This window comes from Sarcophilus harrisii, chromosome 1 (assembly GCF_902635505.1).
Source record: "Sarcophilus harrisii chromosome 1, mSarHar1.11, whole genome shotgun sequence".
NCBI classification, from domain to species: domain Eukaryota; kingdom Metazoa; phylum Chordata; class Mammalia; order Dasyuromorphia; family Dasyuridae; genus Sarcophilus; species Sarcophilus harrisii.
The window spans coordinates 585,163,730-585,190,064 of NC_045426.1; the positions used below are offsets into that span (position 1 = coordinate 585,163,730).

General features: G+C 32.3%; 1 protein-coding gene across 3 annotated transcripts in view; it reads left to right on the plus strand.

The window, feature by feature from the left end:
* ATP6V1C1 (ATPase H+ transporting V1 subunit C1) overlaps positions 1–25,949 on the plus strand; it is a 46,471-nt gene extending 20,522 nt beyond the window's left edge. For all 3 annotated transcript variants that reach the window (XM_031947071.1, XM_031947070.1, XM_003760298.3), the window contains 10 exons: positions 1,259–1,344; positions 2,616–2,710; positions 5,332–5,423; positions 7,248–7,346; positions 9,146–9,214; positions 10,273–10,365; positions 10,450–10,543; positions 15,661–15,758; positions 17,042–17,168; positions 25,009–25,949. In XM_031947071.1, the coding sequence (XP_031802931.1) occupies positions 1,259–1,344; positions 2,616–2,710; positions 5,332–5,423; positions 7,248–7,346; positions 9,146–9,214; positions 10,273–10,365; positions 10,450–10,543; positions 15,661–15,758; positions 17,042–17,168; positions 25,009–25,104 (949 nt within the window). In that variant the 3' untranslated portion in view covers positions 25,105–25,949. The remainder of the gene's footprint in view (positions 1–1,258; positions 1,345–2,615; positions 2,711–5,331; positions 5,424–7,247; positions 7,347–9,145; positions 9,215–10,272; positions 10,366–10,449; positions 10,544–15,660; positions 15,759–17,041; positions 17,169–25,008) is intronic.
* Positions 25,950–26,335: the final 386 nt, after the last annotated feature.

The following is a 26,335-nucleotide window of genomic DNA, read 5'->3' on the forward strand; positions in this document are numbered from 1 at the left end:
TATTTCTGGAATTAATGGCTCATTTAATAACTTTTTTTCATTCTTCATGTTTAAAAACATTTCTTATTTTATTTTTAATTTATGGCATACAACAAACATTTCCAAAACATACTGTAATGAAAAAAGATGGTTGCACATGAAATTTTGAATTTATTTTATCCAACTTAATTTCCTTTTAAATATATCATGAATTATTTTCAGTTTTTTTTTTTTTTTTTTTTTTTGAGGCAGTTGGAGTTAAGTGACTTACTACACAGCGTTACACAATCAGGAAGTGTTAAGTGTCTGAGGCCAGATTTGAACTAAGGTCCTCTTGACTTCAGGCCTGGTGCTTTATCTACTATACCAACTAGCTGCCTTTCTTTTTTCACTTTTAATCTATCATATCTTGCTGAAGGTATTTCCAGTGTATGCCTAGATTCCATTCTTCCATCTTAGTTCTTGTGATTATGTATTTTATTCAATCTTGTGATCATTTAATATGTGCAATGTTAAACTGTTTTATGAAGTTGCAGAATTTTAGAGAAAGAAGGAATCTCAGAGATCACCTAACCTAACTCCTTTATTTATAGATGAGAGAAAATATTCTAAATTCTTTTCAGTTTTGCTTTATGATTCTTATTGACCATTGGTCTTAGTAATTTTTGATGGATTAATCATTCAAAGAGGTTAGGTAATTTATTGGAGATGGAACCAGAATTGAAAGTTCAGTATTCTTTCTATGAAATATACCTCTCCTATTAACCTTCTACCTGCTTTACTTTTCAACTAATATCAGACATTGTTGCTAAAGTCCCTTTATTGTTCAACTTCATGCATTTTTTTTTTGTTGAGGCAATTGGGGTTAAGTGACTTGCCCAGGGTCACACAGCCAGGAAGTATTAAGTGTCTGAGACCAGATTTGAACTCAGGTCCTCCTGACTTCAGGGATGGTGCTATATCATTGTACCACCTGGCTACCCCAGCTTTATGTGTTCTACTTTAGTTAAGGAATGCATCAGATCCAGTAATTTAATATTAAGAAAAATCAAAACAAAAATCTTATGGTCCATCTTACCTTTGAAATAGAGTTTGTAGAAGATAAGAACTAGATTTGCATATCATGTTGTCCATTATGGGCACTGCCATATTAAAAGAAGACATAGTTATTCATGATTATATGTTTTTATTGTACAAGTTTATCATTTTAGGTCTTATTTATTTGTACTATCTATTTCTCTAAAATAATTTTTGCCTTATTTGTTTTTTCCTCACCAAGAGTTGTTAAAAAAGTGGCTCAATATATGGCTGATGTACTAGAAGATAGCAGAGATAAAGTACAAGAAAATCTGTTGGCCAATGGAGGTAAGCTAAGTATTTTACACAGTCTCACTATTTCATAAATTAGATGAGTCACTACACTTAAAAAGCAAATGACAAAGTTAGCATGTAACATTTTGTATATATACCTTTATGTGGCAGAGTTGATTGTGAAAAGAATTTGAATGAATGGGCCCAATTATACCCTTTGAAATGTCACAGAAAATGTTCTATATGAGTGCTTTTATACCTTTGCGTTTTCCACAGTTCTCTTTACTTACTGCTTATTTAAAAGTAAAACTCAGGTTGTGTTTGAAAGAGCAAAAAGACCTCTACATGGTCCTAATTCAACACTCAGTACTTACTGTAACTTTTAATTCAAGAAATGCAATACTACCTGTGTCTAAAAGTGTAAAAACCTTTCTTAGCCTGAAGGGACTTACTTGCCACACTTTTAAGTTACACCAGGGAATCAATTACATAGCACAGGTAGACCATATTTGTCCCCATTGTATTTTAATATGTTAAACTCTTTTTTGGCTAGCAATAAGCCAGATTTAGTCAGAGAGCTGGAGTTTGCTAACCCCTGTGCCGTCATGGTGATACAAAAATAAAATATATCCTGCCCTCAGGATTTTGCAGTATAATAGATGTTCTAATGCATTAAGATAAGGAATTATGCTTAAAATCTGATGCTCTCTAACTTTCTTTCTTCTCCACTGGTGTGGCTATTTTATATATCCTTAGCTACAATAGATACTTTGACTAACATGTCAGCTATTCCTAGGGATAGATGCATTTTTTTAACAGAGAGGAAGTGAATAGATTTGGGGAGGTGTATGGGTCAGGATGGGTAACTTTGGAAGCTTATGGGAGCGGAATAGAGTGGACTGTCTACACCTCTTCTGGTTGATTAAGGTAATTTGGTAAAGAGAGGCCATTTGTTAATCAGAGCCTACTTTTTAATTTAAAGATTATGTGATACTTATCTTGTTTATGATTTTACTTCACTTGTCTAAGGCTTATCCTAAAAAGGACTCATCATCAGATTAAAAAGGTCTTTTAGGGTTATTAATAAGTAATTAATAGGGTCTTATGTAAATTGGAGAGGCCATATAATTAGTTTGTTAAAGGTTAGAATTCTGATTCCTACATTTTTTTTTAAGTGTAACCTTCAAACTTCTATAGTAATTTATGCTAATGAATTTATGGTTTATGTTACAAGGCCCTTTTTCTTATTAAGATAATAAATATTAAGCTTAAAATTTCATTGTTGAATCTTTAGTAACTAAATTTAACTTATTCCTATATTTCAGTTGATTTGATTACATATATAACAAGGTTCCAGTGGGATATGGCCAAATATCCAATCAAGCAGTCCCTGAAAAATATTTCTGAAATAATTGCCAAGGTAAGATCAGAGTTAAGATAGGACTTAAAATTTTTTATTTATTGGATAGATGACTAATTTTGATTCCATTTTGCAAAATTAGTTTGCTCAGGCCACTGATTGAACTGCTAAATAACATTACTGAAGACTAATTAATTATATTTTTATTTCATTACTTGAAAGTACATAAAAATATACTTTTCTTGGGTTTACTCAGGATACATTATGTGCTCATTAAATATAATTTTTATTTTTATTGTAAATTAGTCAAATCCTAAGGAAGAGAAAAAGGCTTAAAATAAACGAACCAGATACTTCTGAAATTGTCTCTAGAACAAATGGTTTCCCCAGAAATTTCAATGAGTCAGGGTAGTTAAGTGCCAGTTCATTGTTTATCAAGTTGTAATGACCTGAACAGTTTGACATCAGTTAGGACCTAAAGTGTCTTATTTAATTGCCCTTGCTCCCATTAAATTCTGTTGTATGGAATGCTGTTAAATTAAATGTTAATGAAAACAGAAATCAAGAAGAATTTTAACTCAAGTCCCTTTTTAGTATTTCAGTAAAAATGAACTGTTTGATGTTGTCTTTATAACCTAATTTCTTAAACTGTGGGTTGTGACTTCATATGGGCTCTTATAACTGAATGTGGAGGTTGTGAAATTATGATTTATTATCAGTAAGCATTTGATTTGCAGGTCATGTAAAAATTTCTGGTGTAAAGAGTTCATGAGTGGAAAAAGTTTAATTCCTGCTCCAAAATAGGTTGCTTATATGTTAATAATAGTAACTATCATTTCTTTAGGGCCTTCAGATTTGTAAGTACTTCATTGTTAGTTATTTGATCTTCACAACAATTCTGTGAAGTAGATGCTGTTATTATTTTCCCATTGGGGAAGTTGAGACTTAGAAGGAGCTAAGTGAGCTCTCTAGACCCATACAGTTTTTGAAGCAGCTGTTGAAATCAAATTTTCTGATTCCAAGTTTGGCATACTGTGGCACACATTTATTTTTGTTTGATGTATATAATAAGCATTTTTCCAGTGCTGGTTTTTCAAATTATTGAAATGAAAGAATAGAATAAAACTATAAATCACAAGAATTTAAATTTGTAAAATTTTAAATTTTTCATTTAAAAATGAAATTTTTATTAAATTGGAGGTGGAGCCAGGTTTAGAGTAGGAGTTTTTTGGTTTCTAACCCCAATTTCTTTACACAAGACCACACTTTGCTTGAGGGGGCACTTTATAATACTGAAAGTAGATTCTTTCTTCTATAGTCAATTGTTTTTTTCTGTGTGAATTGTCTGCTTTGTGAAGTATTCATGGCAAAGTTGTCTCTGCCAAGCTGGCTTCTCCTTATCTTCTGTTTTGTCTCCCTTTTAACAAATCCTTGACTCCTGTTGCTATATACCTGGGTGTGAAACAGATTTTATTGTCGTGAGAGAGACAATTCAGGAGGTAAATAAGCCATGCCAGAGAAAAATCTGTAGAATGAATTTGAAAATGAAACAGAAAATGGGATGGGAGGGATTTTTTTTTTTTTAATGGGCCAGATTTCTCTTTGGTTATCATACTATATAGTATTTACTTAAGATGGGAAAATTTGTTTAATTGAAAAAATAGAGAGATAGTAATAACAAGGAGAATAATACTTTATGAAGTGCATTTTGGTATACTTGAACCAACTTTTGGGATTAGGATCAGTTCTATCATACTTAGTGCTTTTGAGGCGTTAAATCTATTTACAACTTATAGTGGTATTGAACATTTTTCTTTTTCTTGCATAGAAAGTCGTAGAGACATATCCTTTCTATGAATGCTGAACCAGTGGGTAATTGAAAGCAAAAGCATAACCTTGCTGCCTTAGAGCCAGTACATTTAGGCATTTCAGAAGCCGGCAGTTACTGACAAAAAGGAAAAAGATGACCCATAATTCACTTAGTCTTAATAACTTGTCATAATTGACAGATTTATGTCTGATAAGGATAGAATGATTCTGATATTGCCTGCCTCATTTTACAGATAGGAAAGTAAGACACATAGATTTGTAGTTTACTTTATAATGTATCTATTACTGACTAGTTTTGAAAAGGCAGTTATATTATTTGATCCCCCCCCCCCCCACCTTCTATCTGGTTTAAGTGACTAAAGCACATTTAGTCCTTTTGCTAAAATTGTATTATGGAATGATGTCACATGATCAATGAGTCAGATCTTTAATGGTCAGATGAATTGTCTGCTTATGTTATTTTTCCTCCCATGATTTTGGATTCGGTCTGGGACAAATTTGTCATTTCTGTGATACTTGGAAATGGCACTTAACTGTATATCCTCAATTTCATTGAGACTGTCTTCTAACATAATTTGATGCAGTAATAGTATAGAATTATTACTGAATTTTTCTAAGTAATTTATTTTGGAAACATATAGTCTTTTACTGATTTTCATTTAACATATGTTTAAAATATCATATGAAATAAAATGTCTTTTTTTTGATGGAATAAAAGTATCACAGTATTTTGGTTTAATAGGAAACCAAATGTCTGGCTTCAAATTCTTTAATGGTATTTAAGTGTAGAAATAAGAAATTTACTGATAAAATTTCAACTTTTTTTTTTTGATTTTTTTTCTTTTTTAAAGGGAGTAAATCAAATTGATAATGACTTGAAAGCCCGAGCATCTGCATATAATAATCTGAAAGGCAGTCTTCAGAATTTGGAAAGAAAAAATGCGTAAGCCTCCCTATTCTTTATTTGAATATAAACAGTTGCTGGACTATTATGAAGAGTTTTGAAAAAGACATGGTCACACTCTAGTAACCCCAGCTTTCATATTTCCATGAGAAAATGGTGTTATTTTGACTAATGTAGAAAACTCATTAAGAAAATTTTTATAGAATTCACAAAAGCTAAAAGATAATGAGAATAAAATTTATGATGCTTGTTTAATAAATAATATCATTAAAGTCAGAAATGCAAAGATTTTACAGGCAAACTTTGTGCAGTTATTCTGAAATTTTAATGTCCCTATTGAATTTTAATAAATAAAATATTTTAAATATACAAGGCGTATTATTTGCCACTTAAATGACTCTTGCAAAATAATTTCTTGTAAAGTGAGAAATTGCTGGATGCAGTATTTCATGCCAATAATCCCTGTCACTCTCAATCAGTTCAGGCCTTTTGAGCTTCAATGGGCTAAGGAGGTCTGTCTCTGCATTAAGTTTAGCATTGGCATGGTGATCCCCCAGGAAAAGGGGGTCACCAGGTTGCCTCTTTTGTTGTTGTTAAGTCATTTCAGTCAAGTCTTGATTCTTTGGAACCCTTTTTTAGAGTTTTCTTGGCAAAGATATTGGAGTGGTTTGCCATTTCCTTCTCTAGCTTATTTTACAGATGAAGAAACTGAAGTAAACAGGGTTAAAGTTATTTGTCAATAAATAGTGTCAAATAATTAATAAGTTTCTGAGACCAGATTTCAACTCAGGAAGATAATTTTTCCTGATTTCAAATCCCGTGCTCTATCTACTTCACCATCTAGCTGCTCACCAGGTTTTCTAAGGGAGGACAAATTGGCCTTAGTTAGAAATGAAATCGATCAAAACTCCATGCTGAGGGAAGATCAGCTTTCTACTGCCCATAGTAGCCCATGTGTTTTCAGACCCAATCTTAAAAAAAAAAAATAAAGAAATTCTTACAAATGAAGATTTTTGCAGTGAAATAAGTTTGTATTTTTAAATCTTTATTTTTTTGCATGCTATGTGATTATAGCAAATGAGGTGGTTAATATTGGGGTTGGGAAAGATCAGGAAATCTTATAGTGAAAAGCCATAACTGAAAGACTTAAAAATGTGAATTTAAGAATTATTTGAAATGGGACATGATTGTTTATTAGATTGAAAGGTTAAGATACAATAGTAGATATTAGCAGATTTATTTTAGAGCAGGTATTCCTAGCCTGGGGTTTGTAAACTTGTAAAAAATATTACATGGTGGTGCGGTGGACAGGACATCTGCTCCAGTCTCATACACTTAATACTTAACTAGCTGGGTGATGCTGGGCATGTCACTTAACCCCAATTACCTTACCAAAAAAAAAAAAAGGGAACTGTATTTAACTGTATTAACTGTATTTAAGTGTAATTGGTTTCTGCTGTAGTACTATATATACATTTTATTTTATGCATTTAGAAACCTTACTCTGAGAAGTCCATAGGCTTTACAGACTGTCAAAGGGTCTGTGAACTTTTGCTTTAGAAGGAGAAAAATGTTGTAAATGTTTGCTTCGGATATGTATTATATGATTTGGTGGAATGAAGTATTGTAAAAATACAATAGAGAGGAATGTTGAATAAGAAAAGTTTCAGTCTTGGTTGTCATTAATTGTTCTTTATTAAAATAGTATTTCTGACATTCATAGAATGTTATTCATAATATCAATAAATGATATAAACAATGTTCTTTCCTTATTTCTGTTCATTTTATATGTGCATGTTTCCAAATTTAATGGCTCATTTGCTCTTCTTCCCTCCCTTTTTCCGTCTTCCCTTTCTTCTACAGCGGAAGTTTATTAACTAGAAGCCTTGCGGAAATTGTAAAGAAAGATGACTTTGTTCTTGATTCAGAGTATCTCATCACATTGTTGGTGGTAGTTCCAAAGTATGTGCTCATAACTCTTAAAATGCAAGAAAAAAATTATTCCATTTTTCCTTTATTTTAGTTTGAAATTGTTGGATCCCTTAGTCTATGAAACTAAATTACAAAATTTTGATTCTTCCATATTATCCACCACAGGAGAATTTATGATGGAAACCCAGTTATAAATTGAAATAGTCTATTTACATACATAATTTTAAATGTATATTTTTAGAATTATTGAAGAATTTGTTTAGATTTTTAAATTCTTGTCACCTTTTCAAGGAAAATAATTTTATTGTTTTCTAAGAAATCTTTAAAATTAAGCTGGTTTGTGTCCCTAAAATTAAGGTCTTAAGAAGATTCCTTTCAGCCTGTGATACCTGTTAAACTAAAGTTTAGTTGAAGTCTACATGATCCTGTCTTCAATACTTAGCTGTTTTCTCAAAAAAAGCTGATTAAGATTAGAAGTTAGCAGAGCCATTTATACTAATTCCTGTATTTTATCCTGTGGTCTTCCAAAAATGAGATCCTTAGTGTTCAGGCTAACAAGAGAGCTGCCAAGTAGTAAGTTTCCTGTCTTTCTGCCTCATATTATAATCTAATGAGGGGGAACCTCCCAGCAGTACAGCTGATTGAGAAGGAATGTAGAGTGATGATAACCTCATTGAGCTCACTTGTACCTTCTGCTGCTTGGATTGGAAGTAGTTTTATTTTTGTTCAGAGAAATTAACTACAGAATTCAGCATCAACTTATGGAAATAAAATTTTGATTTTTTGAAATTGGAAGATCAGACTGTTGTTAAATTTTTTTTTTTAGATCAAAGCTTCACTAGTCCTAGTTAATGTCTTATATATGTTTATTTGCATATGTATTATATTTGTATAATAAGTTAAGGGTGGGATCTGTGATTTCATCAGCAAAAGTGCCCTCTAATGTGGGTAAATATTTCTCTGTAATTGAGAGCCCAAAAGAGTTTCCCAGACAACTGAGAAGTTCAGTGACTTGTCCATGTCTCACGGCCAGGATGTGATGGGACTTGAACCCAGGTATTTCTGCTTTGAGGCCATGGCTGTCCAGAGTGCTATACTGCTTCTCACATGTGGTGTGTAATGTATAAAAATACTATTAGTTTTATGGCAAAAGCATTTATACCTTAATCTTGCTTTATAAATAAGGTTTGCCATTATACATGTTTGAAGGCTAGGAGACATTTTTGTTTTTGATTGATAGCTTGTTAGAGTGTTTAATTAAAAACAGGCTTCAAAGGCACCTTGCTTGGAAATTTAATCTATACTTATAACTCTCTTGAGGGTCAGAAATACAGTCTCTATGACCTACAGAGGAAATTGAACAATATTCTATGGGGTTACAGTCTTTTTTTCACTTAATCTATGTAACCTTGATGTTCCTTGCTTTAAATAGCTATAGCTTTTTCCAGTCCTCCAAAAGACAATTGAAAGAAAATGATATTCTAGACATGTAGTTACTTTACTTTAAATGAAGCACAGTTAGAAATAAGATTAGTAATCAAAAATACATACTTTCCATCATATTCTGTAAACTTAGATTTATGATCTGCTTTTGAAACATGAAATAAAGGAGTTCAGTCTTGTCCTATAGGCATTTGAAGTTCACTTTTGCTAGAAAAGTTGAAGACTTTAATTAGTAAAGTAGGTTTTGGACATTGGGGAACATATGTTCTTTAAATCTCTGAGAATCTTTTAGATATTCATAATTAGTTACTTTATAGATTTATTTTAAAGTAAAAATTTTTACTCTTTTCCCAACACTTGTTGCATGCTTCTTTTTTTTTTTGTAGATTAAACCACAATGACTGGGTTAAACAATATGAAACATTGGCTGAGATGGTAGTTCCAAGGTCCAGCAAGTAAGTTCTTATTGCATTGCTTTTTAAGGATTCTTGATTTTGTGAGTATAATTATAATCCAGCCTCTCAGCTGATGGATTTAGAGAAATATGGAAAGAATTGGACTTATGAAGGAAGATACTATCCACCTTCAGATACTATTCACCACAGAGGACTACTGGAAATAAATATAGTACAATTTTATATATACCTATATAAATGTATATGTATATATGATTGTAGATATTTATGTGTAGGTATGTGTATATAAATGAGTGTGTGTGTGTGTGTGTGTGTGTGTGTGTGTGTGTGTATTTGTTGTTGCTTCCAATATTTTCTCCTTAACCTGGGAGTTTTGAAACTTGGATATGACATTTCTGTAAATTTTCCTCCTGGGGAAAAATTCTAGTGGATTTTTTCTATTTCAACTTTACCTTATTTTAGAATTTCAGGGTGGTTTTCCTTGGTAATTTTTTGTAATATTTGTGTGAAGATTCTTTTTTTTTTATCATAATTTTCAGGCAGTCTTGACTATTCTCATTATTTCTTCTCAGTCTGTTCTCTAGATCAGAGAGATATTTCACATTCTTTTCTACTTTTTCATTCTTTTGATTTTGTTTCATTATTTGTGTCTTAGAATGTCATTAGCTTCCCTTTGTCCAATTCTAGTTTTCAAGTTTTTGGTTCTCTGTTTTAAGTTGGTTGACTTCTTTTCATTCTATTCTTGATTCTTGGATTGCTTTCATTTTTTTATCCTGATTGTTTCTCAGTCTCTTTAATTGGATTTTAAAATCCTTTTTAAGTTCTTAGAAATCTTTAGTACCATTTGACATTTCTGATTGAAAAATGAGAGACTTTTTTTTTTTTTTTTAGCTCCATTATCTTCTCTTGAATAACATAGTAAAATGACTTGGACTAAATTACCTCCATTCTTCCTTTCACTTTTATTTCCAAAAGCTAAGCCTTGTAAATAGAAGGGGCAGCAGAGTAAAAACAAATATGATCTGTCTGTTGTAAGCTGGAGCCCCTGAGCTCATAACTGAAACTCATTCTCTTAGCTGATTTTTTTCCCCTTTTAGAGTTCTTTCAGAGGACCAAGATAGTTACCTGTGCAATGTTACCTTGTTTAGAAAGGCAGTGGATGACTTCAGACACAAAGCCAGAGAGAACAAGTAAGAACATTTCTTTCAGTACTATTTAATTTGTTACAGTATTTCTACACATCATGGACTGTTCTTTTCTTTTTCCAATTTCAGGTTCATTGTCCGTGATTTTCAGTATAATGAAGAAGAAATGAAAGCAGACAAAGAGGAGATGACCAGACTCTCCACTGACAAGAAAAAGCAGTTTGTATGTGAATTTTATGATTAAGCATGAGAAAAACTTATGTTATGATGTTATGATCAGACCTAAAGAAAAACTAAAACTTACTTTTTTTTTTTTTGGCTTAAGATATGTTTTTTGTGCATTTTTTTAGTATATGATTTACTGAAAAGATTAACCAAAATGAAATGTATTTAGACAGTTAGTATAGAATAAAGGAAAGAATAGTGAATTTGAAGGTCAAGCAAGATAGTTTTAGATCCTACCTTGATACATTGCATGCCACTGTGGAGAAGTCAACTAACATTTTCTCATTCGTAAAATGAGAATAATACATTTGGACTTGCCTCACAGAATAGTTATGAGGAACAAATGAGATAAAGTATCTAAACCATTTTGTAAACCTTAAAAAAGTGCTGTATTTACTTTAAAAAAGTTATTCTCATTTTTTCAGTGGCGTTCAACTAGAATTGGTCTGGGGACAACTCTCTTCTTTTTATTTTTTATATTTAGTGTTTTATTATGCATTGTCATATAAATGGAAAAAATAACTGTAGTAATAAGCAAGTTAGGAAGAAAAGAGGAATTGGTAGGAAAGACATTGAATTCAATTTTATACATGCTAAGTTTAAGTCTTTAAGATATCCAGTTTGAGATTTTCAGTAAGCTGTTGGAGATGAGTAACTAGAGGTTAAGAGACATATTAGGATTGGATAAATAGGTGAATATCTTCTGGGTAGAGATGATGTTTGAACCCATGAGATCTGATGAAATCACCAAGTGAAATAGTGTGGAGGAAGATAGAAAGGACAGAGCTTTAAGAGACACCCAAGGATAGTGATTGCAACCTGGCTCAAGATCTAGCAGTGGAAGACTGAGAAGGAGTATTCAGACAGGTAGGAGGAAATCTAAGAGAGAGCAGTATCATGAAAACTGAGAGGGAAGAGAAACTAAGGAGAAAGGGGAGTTTGAAAGTGATGGAGGGGGCAAAGGGGTCAAGTCAGTAAGTATTTATTAAGTACCTACTGCATTGTAGGTACTGTGCCAAGTTCTGGGAACACAAATAAAGCAGAAAGAAAGACAATTCATGTTCTCAAGGATCTTATATTCTAATGGAAATAACACATAATAAATGGAGGACGTTCAGAATTGGAACTGGGAGAGGAATGAAGACATGGATGACCTTAAAACAAAGGTTTTGGGTGGAGTTGTTGGATTAAAAGAGGCAGCAAGAGTGGAGTGTGCTTCCAGTGTGGGAAAATGATAGGAATATAGGCAGAGAATTTTCATGTTGACCACAGAAACAATCAGGAAGGATGATAATTGAGAAAAGGTATTAAAGTTGATAATTAGGAGATTATTAGTAACTTTAAAGAGAACAGTTTTAATTGAATGATGAGACTAGAAGCCAGACTATAGAGAGTTTAGAATAAGAGGAAAGTGGAGTACCAGTTATGCAGTTGGCATCCTCATTGTATTTATTCATAAAAGGAAAGAGAGATCTTGGCCAATAATTAGCAGAGATTGGATGTTTTTTTTTTTTAGTAAGTTTTTTTTAAAGATGAGAAAAGGCATTAGCTTATTTGTAAGTAGTAGAGAAGCAGCCAGTAGATAGGGAAACAGTAAAGATTAGTGAGGAATGATAGAGGAGCAATCTGTTGGACAAATTGAGATGGAATAGGATCTCTTGTATGTACGAGTGTTTGCCTTTGCAAAGAGAATGGATTAGTGTTGGATGGGTGAAGGAGAAGCTAATGGAAGTCATCCTAGCTATGTGAAATGAGCAAGGGAATAAAAGGATGCTCCTGTTAAATGGTCTTATTTTAAATTTTTTCAATAAAATGTGAGGAAAGGTTCTCTGCTGAGAGGTGATGGAAGTGGAAGCCATAGGAAGTTTGAGGAGGAATGAGAAGGTGTGCAAAAGCTGCTGTGGTGACTAGAGAGGTGTGATCAGATTGCTTTGCTGCAGTGAGAGACCAATTGAGATTTTTGTATCATAAAATTTGTAGTGGCTTCAATACATAAATAGAAGCAAAGATTGTAAACAGTTTTCCATGTAGATATAGTAGTTGTAAATGTTGAATGATTACAGAAGACATTTTGACAGAACAGCAGTCTGATACCCAGCAAAGGTATGTAGGAAGAGATGAAAATACAAATTAATATTCTTTAATCTTTCCTCTCAAAATTAAATGCTCCAAAATTTTCTAGAGATCACATCCTTACATACCTCATAACTCTTTTTCCTCTTTCCTTTTCCTTTGAACAAAGGCACACTTGGCAAACATATCAAATAAAACTTGTCTAGGTGAGCCTCAGGTTTAGTAGTTAATGTTAGTATAGCTCAGCACATACAGAAGCCACCGCCAGGAACCCCAGTGGAAAGCTGGTAATTTAGAGCTTCCTTGAATCTGATTGGACATGAGTTCACACTGAGTAAATGGAGAACTTCTGCTTTAATTTGTTCTTTCAGCAGAGTGATTGAAATTAGAACCAGTTCTACCTCCTAAATGGTGGAAAATAAAGAAGTGTTGACAGCCTGTGCCCTGGTCATTAAGCTTCCAAATTCTGTACAGGGCCAGATTGATGATATCCTTTCAGATAAAGTAGTGCCTCTGTGTATAGTTATTGGCAGCATCTTCCGTGTTCAAGGTGGTGATAGGTTTCAGTATGAAATTCATTATTGGCAGTTGGTTTCTGGTCTGCTGACATGGTCCTGGGGGCATGCTTGTCAGTGCGCATTTCACTGAAGGGTTTGAAGGAAGTACCCTGGCCTGTCCAAAGCAGTCAGAGATGCATTCATGCAATACGAAGGGACACTAGGGTTTGCTGGGTTAAAAAGCAGCTTGGCAACGTTATTGCATAATAAATGGTGAAAAGGATAGTTTCAGCCAGGCATGGTGGCACACACCTGTAATCCTAGCTACTGGTGAAGCTGAGGCTGGCAGATCAGTAGTCTAGGCCAACCTGTGTTTAGCCAGGCCACAGAATGGTGAGCCTTAAAGAGGGGGGTACACACGAGGTTTCCTGAGGAGCTAACTGGATTAGTTTGGAAATTTGAACCTTTCAATTAATATAGTATGTTCCAAAAGTCTTAGTAAAGCGTTAAACAATTTTAAGTTTCAGCTGATTAAAGCTGCACTAAGACTGGGACACTCTGCATAGAACAACTTTGCAAAGAAACACAGCTTTGAGAAAGTTAAGAAAAACTCTCATCTATGAACTGGCCAACTACAATTCTAGAGGATAGATGACAATTGTTACTCCCTAACAGAGACGTGACGGATTTGAGACAGAATGAGATACGTGTTTTGGAGCATGATAAAGATACAAATTTCTTTTGCTTGCTTATGCTTATTTATTACAAAGATCCTGTTTTTTTCCATTGGGAAGAATTTGGGGAAGGAAGGTGTTGGGGAGAGGGAAGCTGGTGATAGAGTTGACCAAAAAAAGGAAGGAAAAAAAAGGCCATTAAGCAGTTTTTAAAATTCACAAAAGAGATCAGGAAGAAGTTCAGAAAGAAATAGATGAGTAAGAAAACTTTGTAACATGTTCAATAGCGAAGAGTGACATATGATGAGGAAAGAGAGAGAAGAGGGGCTCTTGGCAGTTGACTTTAATTTTTCCAATGACAGATGAGAGAAGGTCCTCAGTTTGACAAGATGGGAGAAGGGGCTACCATGGGAAATTTGGAAGGTTTGAAATAGTTATCTTTGTGATTGGGATAGTAACTTGATTAGAGGGATATAATAGCAAATGAGACTGTAACATATATTGGTGGTGGACCTCATCACCATAGTTGTGTGATTTTTCTCTTCCTCTATTCAGTAGCACATGCATAGAAGCCAAAGCAGGAAATGGGGGAAATAATCCAAGGTTGAGGCTGATATGGGCATGACCTGTGATAGAATAAAGAGAAAAGGACCTAACTGAAGTGTAAAGAGCATAGTGTGACTGAACTACTTACCAAGTGCTGAAGGTGATAGTTAGTGTACACTTAAAATGTTTTAAAGTCTGTAAAGCACTTTCTTAATATTAATTAAATAATTATATTACTTGTATTTGGTTGGAATATTAGGTAGATTATTTAAAGTGTATCTCAAAATATGTCTCTTAATCAGAATTTATAATATGTTATGATAATTGTGGGTTTTATTATCTGAATTTACATGAAAAAATTTTACATTGTCATTTCATTTCATTCAATCTTCATATTTCATTATATTTTCATTTCCTATAGAAAGGGGCTATAGATATCTACTCTCTTCCACTAATTTTTCAGATGAAGACCTCATTTTATTTGTCTTCTCCAAGGTCACACAATTAGCTCCTTCCCACTATTCTTAAGAACTTGTATGTAACTTGAATTCATTTTTTAAATGTATTAGGGAATCTCAATATTTAGAGGAACCATAAAGTTTTTCTTATCCAGTTTTAACAAATATCTCATATTATCTGCTTAGTACACTTTGAGTTTTGTCCTTTGGGCCTTAAAGTAAGACACGTGTACTCAGTATCATTTTTAGATGTCAATTCAACAAGCATTTATTAAATACCTGCTATTATTAAACATTGTAGTAGATATGCAAGGAAACAAACAAACAAAAAAGACATGATTCCTGTCCTCAAGGCTTAGTTATAAGCCTTTTATATAATTGTAATATAAATTACATAGTGGGGACAGCTAGGTGGTGCAGTGTATAGAGCACCAGCCTTAAATTCAGGAGGACCTAAGTTAAAATCTGGCCTCTGTCAATTAATATTTATTAGCTGTGTGACCCTGGGCAAGTCATTTAACCCCAATTGCCTCAGCAAAAAAAAAAAAAAAAAATTACAAAATGACATTAACAAAGTAAAAAGTGCTGTGAAAGTTTAGTGGAATAAAAATATTAAATTGCAATCCTTTCTCATTATGAATCAATTTCCATATGTTAATGTCTATTTTCAAGTTATAGAGAGGTGGCTAACATTTTAGTCTTTGCTTTAGATCAGAATGTCAGATAGTGATAATACTTTTAAAAATCTTGCTAACTGGGTAATTTGCATGTTTCTGTGGATTCTAGATAAGTAGTCTTTATTTTATAAATGTTTGGTTTTATTAATTATCATTTTCAAGAGCAAATGACTGGTTGTTCTTTCTATAGGGACCACTAGTTCGGTGGCTGAAAGTGAATTTCAGTGAAGCTTTCATAGCATGGATTCATGTGAAAGCATTAAGAGTTTTTGTTGAATCTGTTTTAAGGTAAAACATCTTAGTTGTTTTTACTAAGTCTAGCTCATGCTTTGGAATTGTAAAATTGGGGGAGGACAGATATAGTACTGTGTAAATAAGCATTTAAGCAGACTTAAATATTATATAATGGATTTGGTTGTGCCAAAAGTCATGATGGAATTGAAATGTACCTCAAAGAAAAAGTCTCATACCCTAATATAGTTCCGGATACAATGGATATATTCATTCTCTGACACCCTACTAGATAGGAGCCTAAATGTACTTGATTATTTGTTTCTCTTGTGACCTCTCATCTTGAAAGATCAAAAAGGTATTTCATTTTTGTTGAATAAAAGACTTAAGTTCTAAATATTTTTAAAGATAAACTAAATCATAATATAATAAATATTTGCTGATTCTGAGGAAAATAGACATTGAAAGCACAGTCGATTTTCTTGTGGTACATGTTTGTGATATAAATAGAAGTAAATCAAACACTTAATCATATTTCATATTAATTCAGTGACAATAGTTTTTCTATACCTCAGGCTTGAGGTCTATATTAGTGTTGCTACTATTAGAAACATTTTAATTGACTTATTGCTTGAGTGCTCTCATTGTTCTTATTTGTAATTATTCAGATCATCATAATAGATGCAATCTCATGATCATCGTCAAAAAAGTATTTATTAAACAGCAGCTAAGTGGCCACAATGGTTAAAATTTTGGAGCTGGAATCAGGAGCAATAGCTCCAAGTCTGGACTCAGAAATTTATAATCTCTAGTGACCCTGGCCAAGTGATCAAAAGAACCAAACCAAACCAAAACACAAACTATGTCTGCTTCAGTTTTCTCATCTATAAAATGGGGATAAAAGTAGCATACCTACTTTCCAAAGTTGTTTTTGAGGATAAAATAAAATATTTATTAAAAACTTTGTAAACCTTTAGTTTTAGTGCTTTGAAGTAATACATTTATATTCTAGTCATCATCATCATATTATTATTAAACAAATACTAAATTTCCGAGAAAGCACACAGTTTATTTAAAACATTGAATTATGCTTTAAGTAATATGAAGATAACTTTCATCTTCAAGAGAGAGAATGTAGTTTCTAAAGGGCAATTAAGAGAGCCAAATTAAGTATATTCCATAAGCATTTGTTGCTTATTTGAAAATTCCTATTTTAATGAAATATATTTATTCACTCTCAGAGATAAAGGTGCATTGAGGTCTGAGAGCCTGCATTTTCTTAATAGCATTAGCTGTTTGTAAATTTTATCTTTTTTTTTTTTTTTTTTTAAATAATTCAGATATGGATTGCCAGTGAACTTCCAGGCAATGCTACTTCAACCTAATAGGAAAACCATGAAGAAACTGAGAGAAGTATTGTATGATTTATACAAACATCTGGACAGTAGTGCAGCAGCTATTATTGATGTAAGTATATTTATGTCTCTATCATATTAAGAATGCAATTTCTCAAAATCATTGGATGATTCTCAAATTCAATATAGATCTTTAAGAATGATTGAAAAGTAGTAGTAAATGTGGCCTCTCCTTTAAAAGCCCTTAATTGGTTCTCATACTGAAATTATACATATGTACAATTTAATTTTGTTCATTGTTATAAACTTAAAGTTCCTTGAAGTTAATATTAAGCATTGTTTTTTAAACCCCTTTAAAATTATTTTGTCCTGAGCCAATATTACAATAAAATAATTTTTTTTGTCTTCTTAAAAATTGAATGTATTGTACATCTATGCATCAAAGAACTTTAAAGAATCCACTTAAAAGTTAACCTCCTTTAGGTCTATGTGTTAAGGTCATACAGACATTATATTTTTTATTACTGTCTTAAACTATTCTACATTAAAATGTTTTTTTTTTTTTAAAACAATTAAATTCCATTGCCTACCTTAGGACACACTGTTCCCTGGACCTTAAAACCACCCCTACATTTCTATTTCTTTGAATCTTTAGTTTCCTTCAGAGCTCATTCAGTTATCAACTCCTATAGGAAAGCTTTCCTGAACTCCCTCATGTGATTTCTCAAATTATCTTGTTTTACTTAGCTATTTAGTTGTATTATCCGATAACATATACACCAATGACTGTTTCTTTTTTTTTTATTTAACTCCAGGGCTATGTATATATTAGATCCTTAATTATTTGTTGAATTGAATTCATTTGTTTGCATGTTGGCACTAAATCAGTGGCTTTTTCTTATTTTCCTGAGATAGTAAAATACCCCAACATACCCTGCTTCAGAGTCCACATGTTGGCATGCTCATTTTGTTTTATGTTTAAACAATTTATATTTGTTTTATGTTTAAACAATTGTAGTCTTGTGAAAAAAAATCAGCTATTATGCATTGTGTGTTAGATGTTGTTACTGTTATTCTTGGAAATTTTTATAGCAGAATACACAGCATTTTGAATGAAAGAGATTTCTCAATTTGTTAAGAGTGTTCAAGGCTGAAGTAGGATTTATAACACTCTGTCATGAAGAATCTTTATACCAAGTTGATGTGGTATTTCAGAGAGATATGTAATGAAGTACCTTCATTGTTTTTTAGTAGTATTAAAAACAAAATTTATATAACACTTTTTCTTCTCTGAGAAGTAGTTACTGCAAATATTATTATTACTATTTTACGGATATAGAAGCTTGGTTTCTGAGAGGTTAAATACATTTCTCAGGATCACACAATTAGTAAATATCTAAAGGAAAGGATTCAAATAAAGGTTTTCTGATTCCTAAACTTACACATTTGATATCTTGCCTCTCAAATGGATGTTTTATGCAAATAGTAGATTCTCATTTTCTCAAGTGTTAGAGAACCTTCAGGGATGCTTGCAAATTTAAATAATATTATCTGATTGCAGTACACATTTGAGTAAAAGCACCTTTTTTGAAAAATAGTTTTTATGGTTAATATCTGGTTGTGTCAGATAGAAGACATTTACTTTCCTGAGATTTCCACTTGAAGTAAAGTTTGGGTTTCTCATGACTATCTCAAAAGAAAGAATTCAGAACTTGCAATCCTTGAACTACACTCTGAGGTTTAATATTTGTTGCTAAATTGATGTTTAGTCAAAAACAGCAGAAAGCCTAAAGTAACCTGGAATAGTATTTTACTTTTTTTTAAAAGAATGTTTTCGAGCACCAGCTCTGAAGTCAGGAAGACTTGAGTTCAAATCTGGCCTCAAGACACTTTTAACACTTCCTAGCTGTGTGATCCTGGGCAAGTCACTTAACCCCAGTTGCCTCCGCAAAAAATGAAAAAAGAAAAAAATAGAATGTTTTCACTTTGTTTTCTCAATTATATTTAAAAACAATTTTAAACATTCATTTTTAATATTTTTTAGTTCTCAGTTTTTTCCCCCTCTTGAAAAGGCAAGTATTTAAATATAGGATTATACATGTGAAATCATGTAAAATATATTTACATTTTAGCCATGTTGTAAAAGAGAATACAAATAACAACCAAAAAAAAAAAAAAGTAAAGAAAGTTCAAAAAAAGTATGCATTTAGACTCCCATCAGCTTTTTCTGCAATTGATATATTTTTCATCATTAAGTCCTTCAGAATTATCTTGTATCATTGTGTATTGATCAGAGTAGTTAAGTTGTTTATAGTTGATTATGGTACAAATTGCTGTTATTGTCTTCAGTGATGTGTCCTGACTCTGTTCTTTTCACTTTGTATCAGTTCATATAAATCTTCCCATATTTTTCTGAAACTGTCCTGCTCATAATTTCTTATAATACAAGTGTATTCCATCACAATCATATACTACAACTTGTTTAGCTGTTCCTCAATTGGTGGACAGCCCTTACAATTTTCAATTCTGTGACACCAGAGTTGCTGTAATATTTTTATACATGTAGGACCTTTTACTTTTTCTTTTTTTAAAAGAGTATTTTGAAGTTTCCCCCAATTACATGTAAAAACAACTTTCAGCATTTGTTTTTAAAACTGAGTTCCAAATTCTTTCCTCTCCTCCCTATTCCCCATTGAGAAGGCAAGCAGTTTAATATAGGTTACGTATGTGTAACCTATTTTTATATTAGTCATGTTGTAAAAGAAAACATACACCAAAATAAAAACCCAAGAAAATTAAAGAAAGTTAAAATGCTTTGATCTGTTTTCATACTCTTATCATTTTTTTCTTTGAGGATGAGTAGCATTTTTCATCACAAGTCCTTCAGAGGTGTTGCAGACATTGTGTATTGCTGAGAACAATTGATCATCTTAAAAATATTGCTCTTACTGTGTATATTGTTCTTCTGATTGTATTCATTTCACTTTGCACTCAATTCATGCCAGTCTTTCCAAATTTTTCTGACCATCTGGTTCATCAGTTCTTTTAGCACAGTACTGTTCCATTGAATCACATACTACATTTTGTTTAGCCATTCCCCAATTGATGGGCATCCTCTCATTTTCTAGTTCTTTGCCATCAGAAAAGAGCTATAAATATGTTTGCATATATAAATCCTTTTTTTTTTTTTTTTTGCTGTTTTGTTTTGTTTTCTGTTTTGGGATACAAACCCAGTAATGGTATTGCTAAGTCAAAGAGTATGCTGGATTTTATAGGCCTCTATGCATTGTACCAGATTGCTATACATAATGATTGAATCAGTTCCAAACTCCACCAACAGTTCATTTGTGTCTCAGTTTTCCCACACCCCCTCAATATTTATCGCGTTAATTTTTGATCCTATTAGCCAATTTAATGGTGGTGAGGTAATGCCTCAGAATTATTTTAATTTGCATTTCTCCATTCAGTAGTGTTTTAAAACATTTTTTCATGTGGCTGTAGATAGTTTTGATTAGTTCATCTGAAAACTGTTTATATATTCATCAATTGGGGAATGGCTCTTATTTTGGATAAATTTAACTTATTTCTATATTTGAGAAATGAGGCTTTTATCAGAGAAGTCTGTTATAAAATTGTTCCCCAATGTTCTACTTTCCTTCTAATCTTGACTGCATTGGTTTTGTTTGTGTAAAACTTTTGAATTTAATATAATTAAAATGATCAGTTTTATATCCTGTAATGTTGTTTGTCTTTTGTTTGTCATACATTCTTCTCTTTTCTATAGGTCTGATAGATGTAATATTCCATATGCCCTTAATTTTCTTTATATTATCACCCTTTATTTCTAAGTCATGTGCCCATTTTGATCTTAGCTGATATGTACAGTACAGTGTAAGATGTTCATCAGTACTTAGTTTCTGCCAAATTGCTTTTCATTTTTTCCAGCAATTTTTGTCAGGTAGTCAATTCTTTTTCCAAATGATTGGTTCTTTGGCTTTATCAAACACTAGGTTATTATGAACATTTACAGGTATTGTGGACCTAATCTATTCCACTGATCTACCACTTTATTTTCTTAGACAGTACCAGATTATTTTTTTTGATTACTACTTTTCCCCCCCCCAATTACATGCAAAACATTTTTTTTTGGTTATGCATGTACATTCATTTTTTCTTTTCTTTTTTTTTTTAAACTTTAATAGCTTTTTATTTACAAGTTTATATGCATGGGTAATTTTATAGCATTGACAATTGCCAAACCTTTTGTTCCAACTTTTCCCCTCCTTTCCCCCACCCCCTCCCCTAGATGGCAGGATGAAATATATTAGAGTATAAATTAAATACAAAATAAGTATACATGTCCAAACCATTATTTTGCTGTACAAAAAGAATTGGACTCCAAAATATTGTACAGTTAGCCTGTGAAGGAAATCAAAAATGCAAGCGGGCAAAAATATAGGGATTGGGAATTTAATGTAATGGTTCTTGGTCATCTCCCAGAGTTCTTTTGCTGGGTATAGCTGGTTCAGTTCATTACTGCTCCATTAGAACTGATTTGGTTCATCTCACTGCTGAAGATGGCCAGGTCCATCAGAATTGATCATCATATAGTATTGTTGTTGAAGTATATAATGATCTCCTGGTCCTGCTCGGTTCACTCAGCATCAGTTCGTGTAAGTCTCTCCAGGCCTTTCTGAAATCATCCTGTTGGTCATTTCTAACAGAACAATAATATTCCATATTATTCATATACCACAATTTATTCAGCCATTCTCCAATTGATGGGCATCTACTCAGTTTCTAGTTTCTGGCCACTACAAAGAGGGCTGCCACAAACATTCTTGCACATACAGGTCTCTTTCCCTTCTTTAAGATCTCTTTGGGATAAGCCCAGTAGTAACACTGCTGGGTCAAAGGGTATGCACAGTTTGATAACTTTTTGAGAATAGTTCCAAATTGCTCTCCAGAATGGCTGGATGTATTCACAACTCCACTAACAATGTATTAGTGTCCTTGTTTTCCCACATCCCCTCCAACATTCTGCATCATTTTTCCGTCATTCTAGCCAGTCTGACAGGTGTTGTACATTCATTTTTTACCTATTTCCATATGATTCATTTTGGGAGAGAAAAATCAGAAAAAAAGAGGAAAATGATTTGGAAAAACTGAAGAAAGAAAAAAGTGAACATAGCAGGTGCTGATTTATATTAGTCTCTATAGTTCTCTCTCTAGATGTAGATGATTGCAGGGGGTCCAGCCTCTGCAGGGGGTCCAGGGAGATGCGCAGGAAGAATAGGGTTAGCATCAAAGGAAGACAGGGGTTGTGGGGTAGTTTGAGTGAGGAACTGATGGAAGTGATGCTCCCACTTCTCTCAGGCTCCTTCAGACTTTATTTTTATACTATATCATGATCATATACTTTTCTTTAGGTCAACATAGTCTTCAGACATGTCTGACATATTGACCTTTGTATGTTACTACATTTGACATTTAATATTTGAGTAAGTTTTTTATGGTTAAGTGTTAATTATTGATTACATTACGCAAAGCCAATAATGAAAGGTAAATGTCATACAAGGTTAAATGTCAGTGAATTTTGTTAGTTTACTTATGTCTTCTTTGTCAATTCTAGGGATTGTTTGATTCTTGATTTGAAACCATATACATAGGCATTTAGGGCAATTCCCAGTTATATTTTAACCATCTTTTGGTTCTTTTCTGAGTCTACGTTGGTTAACACCATTATTTCTTGGACCTTTGGATTCTCTCCCATGGAGTGAAAATGCTTTCCACAGTGTTCTCTCCTTTATCATTTGTCTCAATGAGAGATTAGTTTTATTAGGACAGAATATGCATGTGGAGTCATTTCTAGTTAACTTGCTCAAATTCTCATTGTCACCAGATTTTTTAGATAATGTTTTAGTGTTGTAATCAAGCCAATTATAAATAATATTATAGGAAATAGTAGTCCACTAATGAGAATCATCGAAGGAAATGTTGTTCCTGCATAAGTGCTGTGCACATTTGATCCCAGTGTTGGGTTTTGCCAGTCAGCTTAGAGATTGCGGCTCCCAACAGATTATGTTTTCCATCCAAAGTTTATTGGGACTATCTTGGATCATTGAACCACTTAGACGAACTAAGTCTGTCATAGTTGATTATTGCACAGTCTTGCTGTTGCTATGTATAATGTTTTCCTGGTCTGCTTGCTTCATTCAGCATCAGTTCATGTAAATCTTTACAAGTCTTTATAAAATCAGCCTATTCATCATTTTTTATAGAACAATAATAATTCCATTATTTTCATATACTATAATTTATTCAGCCATTCCCCAAGTAATGATTATCACTTTCTAATATAAGTTGAAATCCAGTTTTGCTAGGCTGTCCTCTCTCATGTTTTTTAAAAAATTGATTTCCTTGATAGTCTTGATATTTTTGACCTTTTCTTCATTTTTGAAAATTTTTAGTGATTTGAACTTAAATACAAAAAAGATCAAAAAAAGAAAACATTTCCTTTATTTTTTCCCCTCTTTTCCTCCATACTTTGCCCTAGAGAAGGCTACCTTTGGATATGAATACATAAAACCATACTATCCATACTATGTACCTTCTTTCATAGGTCCTTTGTAGTTTAGTATTTATAATATTCAAAATGAATTAGTCATTCATAGTTGTTCTTAGGACAATTCCTGTTACTGTGTACATTATTCTCTTGATTCTGCTCATTTCACTCTTCATTATTTCATGCAACTCTTAAATCAACCAGTTTTTTATTATTTATAGTACAGTGGATCTTTTGTTTTTCAAGATGAATTTTATTTTTTATAACTCTCTAAAGTGATTTTTTTGGTAATTTTATATGGCACTAATATAAATTAGGTAGAATGATTTTTATTATATTTGCTTGAACAACCCATGAACAATTAATATTTTTCAAATTGTTTAAATCTGACTATATTTATATGAAAAGTGTTTTATAATTGTTATTATATTGTTCCTGAGTTTGTCTTGGCAGGTAGATTCCCAAGCATTTTGCTTGAGTGCAAGTTATTTTAACTGGAATTTTTCTTTCATCTGTTCCTCATATTGTTGACAATGTATAGAAATGCTTGTGATTTATGTGGATTTATTTTATATCCTGCAACTTTGCTGAAGATTTTAATTGATTCTGCTGGTTTTTAGTTGATTGTCTGGGATTCTCTAAGTATACCATCATATCATCTGCCAAAAGTGATAGTTTTGTTTCCTCAGTGCCTATTCTAAAACTTGGAATTTCTTTTTCTTTTCATTGTCATGACTAGCTTTTTAAATATAGGAATAGTACTTTTCTTTGAATGAAACTGTTACTAGTCCCTAAAGATAGAAATCAAGAACCCACTTCTCCAAAGATTTCTCCCAAAAGTAGCCTATCCTTGATTTCCACAGGGGTTGTACACTGATAAAAGAGTGCTTTTATAGCATCATCTCTATAATAACTCTACAAGTTGGAGTTTGTGTGTCACCTTTCAAATAGATCGTGATTGTTGATTAAAATCCAATTAACAAAATTGTGATTAGTATTAATAACAAGTTTATCTGTAAGATTCACTTTGCCTATTTAAAACTCTCAGAAGGAAATGAAGTCTTTAATGAGGAGAGTGATTTTACTTTATAGAATTGCCCCAAATATGCCATTTAAGTTTTTTATGCTACTTAATCATATCAGCAATGAATATCATATGTCATTTATAGTGGGTAAAGTTTTTATTGATATATCATAGTTCTGAACCAGAAGCCTCATCTGATTGTCATATTGAGAAAATAGACTGGCATCTTCAAAATTCATTTATTACCAGAATGTTAAAATTGAAAGTAAAAATTCTTTTTAAAGAAATAATAGAAAATATTTGTTCTATTTCTAGTTTTAAAAGTGTTAACTTAAATTTTTTTTTTTTTTACTTTTTCAATAGGCTCCCATGGATATTCCAGGCTTAAATCTCACTCAACAGGAATATTATCCCTATGTGTACTACAAGATTGATTGCAATCTATTGGAATTCAAGTAAAAATGGTCCCCAATACTGACAATCCTATCCTAGTGTTGGTGTATGTGAACAGAATTGAGATTGAAGTATGCCTATACTTTTAACTCTCTATTAATCCAATGCTTGCTTCTTATTCCCATTCCTTAAGTGAATTTTCCTATAGTGGTCCATCTCTTGGTATTTTCTTTTCAAAGAAGAGTATATGTATTGTTGCTTTGTATTGATCAGGTCTGTAAATGTGTACTGAAAAAAAATCAGAGTTTATTTATAAACAGATTAGTATATTAAAAAAAAAGGTTTTCTTCATTGATGTAGTGGTATGCATTCAATAAACTTGTTACTATTGTTCACAAACACCTTGTTTATTGAGGAAAAAATATAAACATTTGTACCATTTTGTTCCTTGTGTTTAGTAGCTATAATTGTTAAATGGTTATTGAATTGTGATGTTAAAAAAAAGTGACAATATTCAGGTATGTGTTTTCTGAATATTTCCAACAACAATCTGTGAGCACTGTCAACACCCACAGGCGAGAATAAAATTACCTGTGCAAAGGTGTGTGGTGGTTTGCATAACTTCTCTAAAAGTTGGTGGAAGTGTTCCCTAATTAAGATCATTGCTGACTAGCTGCTGCTGTACCATTTTGAGGTATTTGTTACATACTGCAAGGGGGCAAGTTGTCTTCTATTCACTTGGTTTTTATTTTCCACAGATTATCTTACTGTGCCAAATTTGCTTCATATTACAGTGTGATGTTGGAGTTCATTTTTCAAAACATATGGGCATTTATTCCAGATATAAATTTTGGTATTCTTAAATGATTGAGAACTAGGTCTAATTTTGAATAAAGTCCAGCAAAACTATATATCCAGTCAATTGAGTTATTTTCAAGTCATTAAAAAGCCTTTTAGCCTTTTATTAGTTTTATTAGTTACAAAGGGATCCCTTCCTTTTTTTTTTTTTTTAAGAAACCTGATGACTATATTAAGCTACAGTATATAGCAGTAAGAAAAACAACCTGACAACATTCAGAAGAAACTCTTAAAAGATTTAATAATGGACTTTTTGTAAAGGAAAAGCCCTTCAAACTTAAACATTGAAAAGATGATTTTCTTTGGGAGGTAATATGGTTGAGGTGGTTTTTAGTCCCACTGTAGCTCATCATTTTAGCCTCTTATTACTAGTGAGATAAGTCTGTCATCTGTTTTTTTCCCCTGTGGTTTATGTTTTTACTTATTTTAGCCACTAGCA